This window comes from Anomaloglossus baeobatrachus, chromosome 3 (assembly GCF_048569485.1).
Source record: "Anomaloglossus baeobatrachus isolate aAnoBae1 chromosome 3, aAnoBae1.hap1, whole genome shotgun sequence".
In the NCBI taxonomy this organism is placed as follows: Eukaryota; Metazoa; Chordata; class Amphibia; order Anura; family Aromobatidae; genus Anomaloglossus; species Anomaloglossus baeobatrachus.
The window spans coordinates 160,075,421-160,087,459 of NC_134355.1; the positions used below are offsets into that span (position 1 = coordinate 160,075,421).

The 12,039-nt window shown below is 49.5% G+C and overlaps 1 protein-coding gene across 1 annotated transcript in view; it reads left to right on the plus strand.

Annotated features, from left to right (window-relative positions):
- Nucleotides 1–12,039, plus strand: part of ADGB (androglobin) — a 499,062-nt gene that overhangs the window by 325,754 nt on the left and 161,269 nt on the right. Inside the window, exons 26-27 of the mRNA XM_075339549.1 lie at nt 10,198–10,385; nt 11,305–11,489. Of these exons, the coding sequence (XP_075195664.1) occupies nt 10,198–10,385; nt 11,305–11,489 (373 nt within the window). The remainder of the gene's footprint in view (nt 1–10,197; nt 10,386–11,304; nt 11,490–12,039) is intronic.

Genomic DNA, 12,039 nt, shown 5'->3' on the forward strand with positions numbered 1-12,039 from the left:
AAATGTACTGGGAAGTTTTCACTCACATGCTACTCTGATCTGTTGTCAAACATTTGGGAACCCACTTTACAGATAGCTTCCTCATGTCCAAATATTCATGGATAATGACACAAACACATTCACGGGAAATTCTCACGATGTCTGCTATTACTTTAGCTGAAATTCGTCAGTTCTCCAGTATGAGGTTGTTCACAGCTTTGATGATGTCCGGAACAACAACTACTCTTGGTCATCCATGACGTTCCTCATCATTGGTGCTGAATGGCCCATTTTAAATTTGGCAATATAGTTCTTAGTTGTGAAATATGAAGAGCATTGATCCCCCAATGTTTGTGACATATCATCATGAATATCCTTAGTGGACTTTCCTTGCAGAAACAAGAATTGTATCACTCCTCTGCTCTCAGTTGCTGTGAATATCGCATTAGACTCCGCCATTTTGCTTTCCTGTGTGTGTAGAACACAACATTTTGAAAACATATATTTGACACATAAGGCTTTCATGTGATATAACATTCCTAACCATAGAAACAAAGAAAGATCACAAAGCCAAAGACTTATCAGCAGCCCCTCATATTTAACAGGGAGAAATGCAAAATTCTACATCTGGCAAGCAAAGCAAAATAACATCTACGGAATCCAACTAAGCAACAGCACGTATGAAAAAAAAACTTGTGTATACTAATAGACCACAAACTGCACATGAGTCAACAGTGTGATGCAGGAGCAAAAAAGACAAACTCAGTTCGGGGATGTATTAAGAGAAGCATACAGTCCAGATCACATGAAGTAATTATCCCACTCTACTCATCATTGGTCAGACCTCATCTGCAATACTGTGTCCAGTTCAGAGCACCCCATTTTAGAAAAGACATCGAAAAACTGGAGCAAGTTCAGAGAAGAGCGACCAGGATTGTGAGTGGGTGTCAAATGGTTAAAGGATCTGGGAATGTTCACCTTGCAAAAAAGAAGGCTAAGAAGACATGTAATATCTGGCTACAAATATCTGAAGGGATTTCGCATTGTGAAGTGATCATCCTTATTCTCATTTGCACATGGAAACATGAAAAGCAATGGAATGAAACTGATGGGGAGGAGACACAGATTAGGTATTAGAAAAAACTTTTTGATAGTGAGGGTGATCAATGAGTGGAAAAGGCTGCCATGAGGGGTGGTGAGTTCTCCTTCAATGAAAGTCTCCAGAGCCTGGACAGATATCTGTGTGAGATGGTTTAGTGAATCCTGCATTGAGCAGGGGGTTGGACCAGATGACCCTGGAGGTCCCTTCCAACTCTACCATTCTATGATTCTATATCTGAAATAAACATGGTCTTCTAATGTATGTCTGATTTTTTTCTTTAATGTGAATAAAGCTTGGTTTTATATTATATTTTAATTCTTTTGTATGGCATAGTTTTTACTTTGGTTTCAATGGAAAAAGTGTTAATTCGGTGATTATGAATGTTTAGTGATATGACAATTATTTTATAGATGTTTTCTAATTACATTTTGGGTCTTTTTTTAAAAAAAAAATAAAACCGCATTTAACTGTACCATCAAAGTAAAAAAAATTCTGAATGCACATGCTGCTAATTTTTTTATTTCAGATTTAAAGGGAATCTTTCACCAGGTTTTTGCCACCTAATCTGAGGGCGACATAATTAAGTAGCAGAGGTCCTGCTTCCAGTGATGTGTCACTTACTGGACTACTTAGTGTAGTTTTGATAAAATCACTGTTTAATCAGCAGTAGATTATCATTGCCGGACTACGTAGCATGCTGGGAGGTAGTCCAGCATTTTCATGAGCTCTGTATAACTGCTAGATCTGCAGGAGAGAAAAAATTGGTTTTAGTAAAATGACAGCAAACAGCTCAGTAAGTGACACATCGCTGGGATCAGGGTCTCTGTCTCTACATTATGCTGCTCTCAGATAAGGTAGCAAAAACCTGGTGACAGATTCCCTTTAAAAAAGTTTCAAGTCTGCAGGCAGCATATCAATTCTTTCAGGTTTTTCCAGCGTTTTCCACAATTTAAAAGGATGGGTGATAATGCATAACAAAAAAGTAGCAAAAACATATATTTTACGCAGCGTTTCTTGCCAACACTCAAATATTGTCAGCAGAATTTTCTGCTGCAAATACTGGACATGTGTGTTACGAGGGGGACCCGGGGAAGCGTGCCAAGATGGGGAATGGACAGCTTCCGCCGGTCAAGGTCCACTGTGCGGTGTAAGGGACCGCTGCTATGGTGGGTGAAGAGTGAGCGGGTTGCTGCTAGCGATCGTCTGGAATGTCACAGACGATCTATGTACACCGGTCTGCCCTAACCCGTGTGGGTTGTATGGCAGGGATCACACGGCTCGGTGTACCTGTTGCACGGGGAAGCACAGAGGTGCCCACGCACGTGTGCCAGTGGAAGTCACGAGAATATGGCACGAGGGTAGCACAGAGGTGCCCACGCACGTGTACCAGTGGAAGTCACGAGAATATGGCACGAGGGTAGCACAGAGGTGCCCACGCACGTGTGCTTTCAATAACCAGGTGAGTCCGGTGGAGACTCGAGGAGCTCACCTGGGACAGGAACACGGCCTGTTGAAGGAGCTACTGCCGGAGCAGCAAGGCAGGGACACGGCCTGCAAACCAGGTGCTGCCTAAGCAGCAAGGGCCAAGCCCACAGAAGACAATAATGCCTGAGCAGTGGCGTGGCAGCACGCTGCCAGACATCCAAACATAGGAGGACGGTCGCGCGCCGCCATGATGGCAGGAGGAGCTTTTAAGGAGGTGTAGCTCCAGCCAAGGGCGGGCGCGAGGCGGAGATGATGGACTTGACCCAATCAGGATCCACGACATCCCAGCCTGGCCAGTCAGGATTCACCACGTCACCAGCCTTGTCATCAAGCCGTGTGACGTCAGTGGGCGAATCAGGATCCACCAAGCATAGCACATGCTCACCCTCCTGCCTCTGGGAAATAGAGGCGGGATCCTCGGTCTCACAATGTGTAGAGATAACGGGAGTCTCACTGCTTCCCTGAGCAGCAAACCTCTGCACATTGCGCAACCTCACAGACCTTCGAGGCTGCTGAGCAGGAGGAGCTGCGGCAGGCAAGGAATGGGAGACCGCCTCATTTCTTGCAACAGGAGTACCACTAGGTGTCACCCTTGTGCTGCCTCTCTGAGGAGGTTTCTCCTGCACTCTGCGCAGTCTGGCAGACCTTCGGCGCTGCTGAGCAGGAGCGCTCGCGGCAGGCAAGGAGACTGTCTCATTCCTTGCCACAGGAGAGCCACGAGGTGTAACATATTACCCCCCCATCTAGGCCCCCCCCCTGCCCGTGCTCGAAGGCCGCTATCAAACCCGGGGCGTGGATATGATCCTCCAATTCCCAGGATCTATGCTCCGGACCACGGCCGACCCACTCCACGAGGTAGTACCTCCTGCCCCGTATGACTTTTGTCTCCACAAGCTTCGCCACCTCAGAGTCGTCGGGCGGGGAGTCAGGTTGAGGCGTCAGGGACCCCGAGAACTTATTAAGTCGTACGGGTTTCAGGAGGTACACGTGAAAGGTGTTGGCTATAGCCCAGCGTGGAGGGAGCTGGAGTCGGTATGCCACCGGGTTCACCTGCTCTAGTACTTTAAACGGACCCAGGTACCTAGGGGCGAACTTGGCTGCCTGTACCCGTAGGTTAACATTCTTAGAGGACAGCCACACTAGGTCACCAGGGGCGAAGGATGGTGCAGGGTGGCGGCGCTCATCAGCCGTTGTCACCATCCGGTCTTTAGCCCTCTTAAGGGCCTCTTGGGTGTTATCCCAGATCTCCCGGGCCTCGGTCACCGAATCCTCCACTCTAGGATCGGGTGACGTAATGGGCATCGGAACCGGGATTCTGGGATGTTGTCCGTTATTGAGCAGGAACGGAGTCTGACCAGAGGATTCATGGACCGAATTATTAATGGCAAATTCGGCCCAAGGAAGGAGGTTAGCCCAGTTGTCGTGGTGCGCGGAGATAAAATGGCGGAGGTAAGTTACCAAGGTCTGATTGGTCCTCTCTACCAGTCCATTGGTTTCGGGATGGTATGCGGAGGAGATGTTCAGCTCTATCTGCAGGAGCTTACAGAGCTCTCTCCAGAAGCGAGACGCGAACTGGGGACCCCGGTCGCTCACCACCTTGTCAGGCATGCCATGCAGCCTAAATACATGCCTAATGAATAAGGTGGCGAGAGCACGTGACGTCGGGAGTCGTGGGAGAGGCACCAAGTGGACCATTTTAGAGAAGTGATCCGTGATGACCCATACGACCCTGTGACCTGCTGACTTGGGCAGATCTCCCAGGAAGTCCATTCCCACCACTTCCCAGGGACGATCCGGCACTGGCAGTGGGTGAAGAAGACCTGCCGGTCTCTGCCGGGACGGCTTATTCCGTGCACACGACATACAGGCTCCCACATACTCCTGTATGTCCTGGGGTAGTCTCGGCCACCAATAGTGCCTAGTCACAAGGTCTCTGGTCCTTTTGACCCCAAAGTGACCCCCGACCTTGGAGGCATGGGCCCATGATAGCACCTCATTCCGTAGTTCAGGGGGAACGAGGGTCTTGCCAGGTGGCACCTGGTCCAAAGAAGTGGGAGTGACCATCCTCAAGCTGTCCGGGGGTAGTATAAGACGAGGCTCCTCCTCATCCTCCTCCAACACAACCATACAACGTGACAAGGCATCGGCCCATACGTTCTTCTCACCGGCCAGGTGGCGGATAATAAAGCGGAACCGGGAGAAGAACAAGGACCAACGGGCCTGCCTTGGGTTCAGGCGTTGTGCTGTCTGGAGGTATGTGAGATTTTTATGGTCGGAAAATACTTCAAATGGATGCTTCGCACCCTCCAGGAGATGCCGCCATTCCTGGAATGCTAGTTTCATCGCCAGTAACTCCCTATCCCCTATGGAGTAGTTCCTCTCGGCCGGAGAAAAGGTTTTGGAGAAAAAGAAACATGGATGCTTCCTTCCTCGTTCGTCTTTCTGGTACAGGACTGCACCAGCACCGACCGAAGAGGCGTCTACCTCTAGTAGGAAGGGTTTAGAGATGTCTGGACGATGAAGGATGGGAGCTCTGCAGAAGTAAGTTTTGAGAGTGTGAAATGCCTATACCGTTTCCCGTGTCCATGCTTTGGGATTAGCGCCCTTGCGGGTAAGGGCAATGATGGGTGCTGCCACCGTCGAGAAGTTGGGAATGAACTGGCGATAATAATTGATAAACCCCAAGAATCGCTGAATCGCTTTCAGCGAGCGGGGCTCAGGCCATTTCATCACTGTCTCCAACTTCCCCGGATCCATTGCTAACCCCTGACTGGACACGATATACCCCAGGAACGGCAAGGATTCACGTTCAAAAACGCACTTTTCTAGCTTAGCATATAACGAATGAGTGCGGAGCCTCTTAAGTACTCGGATGACATCCCTCCGATGGGTGGCAAGATCGGGGGAGAAGATAAGGATATCATCGAGGTATGCAACCACGGAAAGATACAAATCCCGGAAAACATCATTCACAAAGTCTTGAAATACGGCGGGGGCATTGCAGAGTCCGAAGGGCATTACGAGATACTCGTAGTGACCGTCCCTGGTGTTGAAGGCGGTCTTCCACTCATCGCCCTCTCGGACTCGCACTAGATTATACGCCCCGCGTAGATCCAGCTTCGTGAAGATCTTTGCCCCGCGGAATCGATCAAATAACTCCGTAATGAGGGGCAAAGGGTATTTGTTTTTGATCGTGATTGCATTTGATCCCCTGTAATCGATACAGGGGCGTAGATCCCCTTCCTTCTTTTGCACGAAGAAGAACCCCGCACCGGCCGGTGAAATAGACTTGCGAATGAACCCTTTTGCCAGGCTGTCCTGAATATATTTGGACATAGCCTCCGTCTCTGGAGCAGAGAGGGGATACACTCTGCCCCTAGGGGGCTCGGAGCCTGGCTTCAGGTCTATTCGGCAATCGTATGGCCGGTGGGGAGGAAGGGTATCTGCGGCCCTCTTGGAGAAGACGTCCCTGTAGGCCTCATAAGGTGTCGGTAAACCTGGCTCCCCTGTATTCCCTGAGGACCCAACCGATCTAATGGTAGCGGGTGGTTCGGTAGTCACGAGGTGCTCCCTACAGGATCCTGCCCATGATGAGATCTCCCCTGTTGCCCAGTTGAGTATAGGAGCATGCTGTCTCAACCAGGGGAGGCCCAGTAGGATCTCATCCGTCCCCCCTGGAAGCACCAGGAAGGACACCTGCTCATGGTGTCCTGGTGGTACTTCCATCCTGAGAGGGATGGTGATCTGGGTGATGGGATCGACTAGTAGGGACCCGTTGACTACCCGAACCCTGAGTGGCTTGGGCAAGAGAACCAGGGGAACTGAGTATCGGGTTGCCAGGGAGGTCGAAATGAAATTGCCATCAGCGCCTGAGTCCAGGCAGGCCAGAGCAGAGAAGAGAGTAGTGCCAAACTGCAACTGGGCGCTGATAGTCAACCTAGAGGGAGAAGCAGCGTCTAGGAACCCCCCTCTGATGGAAACTAGACGCTGTCTTTTCCCGACGGTTTGGGACATCGGGTAGCTATGTGTCCCCTCTGCCCACAGGAAAAGCAGATGACACCAGACCGAGAACCTGGGGTAGAGGAGACCGCTTTGGACACCTCCATTGACTCCACGGAGTCGCCTACAGAGCTGGCTGGGAGACCTGTCTGGTGGAAGACGGGAGCCAGATGCTTTTTAGGCCGTGAGGACGTGGGTGCTGAAGAGACCTCGAGCCTCCGCTCCGCCTGGCGGATGTCTATGCGAGAGGCAACCACAATCAAGGACTCTAAAGTAGCAGGCACCTCACGCGTGGCCAGTGCGTCTTTGACGAACCCTGCCAGGCCCTCCCAGAACACAGGGACAAGGACCTTATCGGGCCAGTCCAGCTCTGCGGCAAGTGTCCTAAAGTGTACGGCAAAGTCCCCGACTGAAGCGGACCCTTGCCGAAGTCGTAGGAGGCGCAGCGCGGAGTCGTGGGTGACTTGAGGCCCGAGGAACACCATTCTCATGGCCCCAAGATAAGATGCTAAGTTATTCACCACCCGATCTCCGCGCTCCCACAACAGCGTGGACCACTTCAGCGCTCTCCCTGTGAGCAGGGACTGGACGAAGGCTACCTTCGCCTTCTCGGTAGCGTAAAGAGTCGCGGACAGCTCTAAGTAGGTGGTAACTTGGTTTATAAACCCACGGCACTCGGAGCTGTCCCCACTAAAGCGCTCTGGAAGCGCAAGGCGAGGAGACCTTCCGCCCAATAGCACAGCCTGGGTAGCCGCCTGGGTGGCGACTGTCGTCAGAGCAGTCTTGTCGGAGGAAGACTGCTCCACTGCTGCCAAACGTGATTCCAACTGCTGCACATAACGCAGCAACTGCTGCTGCTCTTCAGCCATAGCCAGACCTTTGGCGCGACCGTAATGTTACGAGGGGGACCCGGGGAAGCGTGCCAAGATGGGGAATGGACAGCTTCCGCCGGTCAAGGTCCACTGTGCGGTGTAAGGGACCGCTGCTATGGTGGGTGAAGAGTGAGCGGGTTGCTGCTAGCGATCGTCTGGAATGTCACAGACGATCTATGTACACCGGTCTGCCCTAACCCGTGTGGGTTGTATGGCAGGGATCACACGGCTCGGTGTACCTGTTGCACGGGGAAGCACAGAGGTGCCCACGCACGTGTGCCAGTGGAAGTCACGAGAATATGGCACGAGGGTAGCACAGAGGTGCCCACGCACGTGTGCTTTCAATAACCAGGTGAGTCCGGTGGAGACTCGAGGAGCTCACCTGGGACAGGAACACGGCCTGTTGAAGGAGCTACTGCCGGAGCAGCAAGGCAGGGACATGGCCTGCAAACCAGGTGCTGCCTAAGCAGCAAGGGCCAAGCCCACAGAAGACGATAATGCCTGAGCAGTGGCGTGGCAGCACGCTGCCAGACATCCAAACATAGGAGGACGGTCGCGCGCCGCCATGATGGCAGGAGGAGCTTTTAAGGAGGTGTAGCTCCAGCCAAGGGCGGGCGCGAGGCGGAGATGACGGACTTGACCCAATCAGGATCCACGACATCCCAGCCTGGCCAGTCAGGATTCACCACGTCACCAGCCTTGTCATCAAGCCGTGTGACGTCAGTGGGCGAATCAGGATCCACCAAGCATAGCACATGCTCACCCTCCTGCCTCTGGGAAATAGAGGCGGGATCCTCGGTCTCACAATGTGTAGAGATAACGGGAGTCTCACTGCTTCCCTGAGCAGCAAACCTCTGCACATTGCGCAACCTCACAGACCTTCGAGGCTGCTGAGCAGGAGGAGCTGCGGCAGGCAAGGAATGGGAGACCGCCTCATTTCTTGCAACAGGAGTACCACTAGGTGTCACCCTTGTGCTGCCTCTCTGAGGAGGTTTCTCCTGCACTCTGCGCAGTCTGGCAGACCTTCGGCGCTGCTGAGCAGGAGCGCTCGTGGCAGGCAAGGAGACTGTCTCATTCCTTGCCACAGGAGAGCCACGAGGTGTAACACATGTGTACCAACTCTTAACACGCTGCGATATTGGTACCGATATCGCTAGCGAGTGTACCTGCCCCCATCGGTTGTGCGGTTGTGCATCACGGGCAAATTGTTGCCCGTGGCACACAACATCTCTAACACCCGTCACACAGACTTACCTTCCCTGCGATGTCACTCTGGCCGGCGAACCGCCTCCTTTCTAAGGGGGGCGGTTCGTGCGGCGTCACAGCGACGTTACACGGCAGCCGTCCAATAGCAGAGGAGGGGCGGAGATTAGCATCCGGAACATGCCGCACACCTCCTTCCTTTCTCATTGCCGGTGGACGCAGGTAAGGAGATGTTTGTCGTTCCTGCGGTGTCACACATAGCGATGTGTGCTGCTGCAGGAACGACAAACAACATCGTACCTGCAGCAGCAACGATATTTAAAAAAGGAGCAACGTGACAAGCAACGATTTTTCACGTTTTTGCGCTCGTTGATCGTCGCTCATTGATGTCGCTAACGGTGCCAGATGTGCGTCACAGCGACGTCACACAGCAGCCGTCCAATAGCAGAGGAGGGGCGGAAATTAGCGGCCGGAACATGCCGCCCACCTCCTTCCTTTCTCATTGCCGGTGGACGCAGGTAAGGAGATGTTCGTCGTTCCTGCGGTGTCACACACAGCGATGTGTGCTGCTGCAGGAACGACAAACAACATTGTACCTGCAACAGCAACGATATTTAAAAAAGGAGCGACGTGACAAGCAACGATTTTTCGCGTTTTTGTGCTCGTTGATCGTCGCTCCTTGATGTCGCTAACGGTGCCAGATGTGCATCACTAACGACGTGACCCTGACGATATAACGTTAGCGATGTTTGAGCGTGTAAAGCACGCTTTAGGGTCTTACCTCCCCAATGTCAAGTCTTGACATCTTTACGTGTGTTTTAGTGAACCCATAAAACATGAAGACTAACCTCCCCAAAAATGGTGACACTTCTACAGAAGGAGCATGTCTCACTGTTGTTCATGTCTCAGATGCTACTTGAAAAAAGTCGACAATGACTGAAATGTCTTCGCAATATTTACCAGTCTGCCAGAGATATAAGATCGTGCTTTAGCCATTTTATCTGTTGGATGAATTCCTAGAACATATCTGAGCTGTTTATGTATTTGTGCTGTGAACTGAATAAAATAGACACTCTTTTGGTATTTTGCATATTTAATAAAAGTTACATTTTACACCAGGGGAACATTTTCTAAGATTTCAGTTTGTAATTCCCTGTTCTGCCATGAAGGCTGTACTGTACATTTGTGTACTTGGTCCATTGACTGCTCAGTTTTCTAACATCTTGTGACTACTGCAATGCTCATATTGATAGATTACCTACAACTATTTCTAGGGAAAGCTGTAGAAGTTGCTGTTCCGACCAGTCCAATTTTAGCTCTCATTTATCAGAGGTTTTTGATAAATCTTTCCATTAGTGACCACAGAAGAAGTCACTGAAATGGGAAGCCACAGTATTGTTAGAGACACATTCTCTTGTGTTGAGAGAGAAATCTTCATACTTTATACTCTTGGTCTAAAATTGCTATACAGTATTAGTATTTAATACAAGATACAATAATAAATATGTTATCTGAATAAGTGATATGTAATTACATTTTATCTATTTGAACTTTCAGAAAGGATATACATTTATGGCTGAAGCATATGCTGGAGAATTTTTTGTGGCATCTGGAAAGTGGAGACTAAGACTCATTGGGGCATGTAGTCCTTTACCATTGCTTGCACGTGATACTGTTAATAATGCCTTCTCTATTAAAGAAATCAGAGATTATTACATACCCAACAAGAAAGAAATTATCTTCAGGTAAATCCCCATACAAATGTAATTCATTTGTATTTTCCTACAGTTATTCTATACAATACTCATCTAAAAGCAAAGGATAGGTGCAAATAGTTTGTCTCGTTCGCATATTACCTCTGGAGTATCTAGGATCAGGACGTCTCAACACTTGTTTGATTTCAGGTCCTCTGTGGGGTCCACTTGACTGTTATTTTGTATTGGAGTGGATGTGCTTCCATTCGATGCAAAAGGAGTTAAGTACCCTTTCCTTCTGGCTGAGATTACTCACAGTCTTAATCACAGCTGCTGCATCTTATCATTACTCCATTCCGCTTTATTTACCCACCCCTGGTTTCACTCAATGCCGGTTATAGATCTTCTATACGGACCACCTTGAAGGAGCCTATCTCTGGAAAAGCTGAGGTGTTTGTTTCAGTTGCAGATATGAGCTTTCCTACTGGAGAAGTCAAGGAGAGCTGTTTGTTGTGTCTTTCCTCACCCATTTGTCTTACCTTCCTCATGTTGTTTTATGGCAGTAGAAAGACTAGTGTCTTGCTGGTCTTCACACTAGTCAGGGTGAGTTCAGGGCAAGCGAAGTTCTAGACACGTGATGGCACACGGGGTAAGGATCCATCTAAGAACATAAATCAATTATATTGTCAAAACTACTGCAAGCAGCCCAGTAAGTGATACATTGCTGGACTGTCAGCTCTGTCTCCATATTATGCAGCTCAAAGATTATGTGGCAAAAATCTGGTGACAGAATTGCTTTACCAGTTGTATATTCTGTACTAAGCTGTATATTATCTACAGCCAGAAAGCTAAAAGTGACTTATGCATCCATCCATTTCTTCATGGTAACATAAATCTCTTGTAAGGAGGCTCTTTGTGTTTGTCCTGCATTTTGTCATAGTGATTTATTTTTTCTGCTCTTGTGACAAAGGTACACCATAAAAGCAGCAGCAGAGCACATTGCAACCATTCAGGTGCAAACCTCGAAGTCAGATGTATTCATCAACTTACAGATCCTTGATAATGATAAAGAAGTTGTAAGCACTACTGGCAAAGGCCAAGCACTTATACCTGCGTTCTGCTTCTTGCCGACTGAAAGGCCTTTAAGCTCTTACTGTAAGTATTTTTGCACTGTATCTCTATGCATCATTTTGTTGCACTGCAATTTAACAAAAATGCTCTATATAATGTAAAATATTTATTATAATTAATTAGGGGTGGACACTGACAGCACAAAGTCCCTGAGCAAGAAGGGTGTATGGGCCCTATTCCCATTAATGACGAGAAAGAAGGAACTCTCACTGAACACATGCCACACGTCTCTCCATTTTGGGCACATGGCACCGATATACTTAACACGCATACACAAGGCACATGCTGCACCACAGAAAGCGCACAGCACACATACTACACACTGACCACTTGCACTTCACATCAATCACACTTAGACCCCTTTTCAGACGTCCATGTTTCAGGTACGTGAGATATCCATTTTTAACACGGATGCCACACGTACCCATTTTATTCTATGCTGTTACTCACACAGCTGTGTTTTCACACGGACCGTGTGACCCCTCATGGCCCCGCACGCACACACGGAAACATGTCCGTTTTTTCTCCGGCATCACGGGTGTCACACGGATCGCACACTAATGTGATCCGTGTG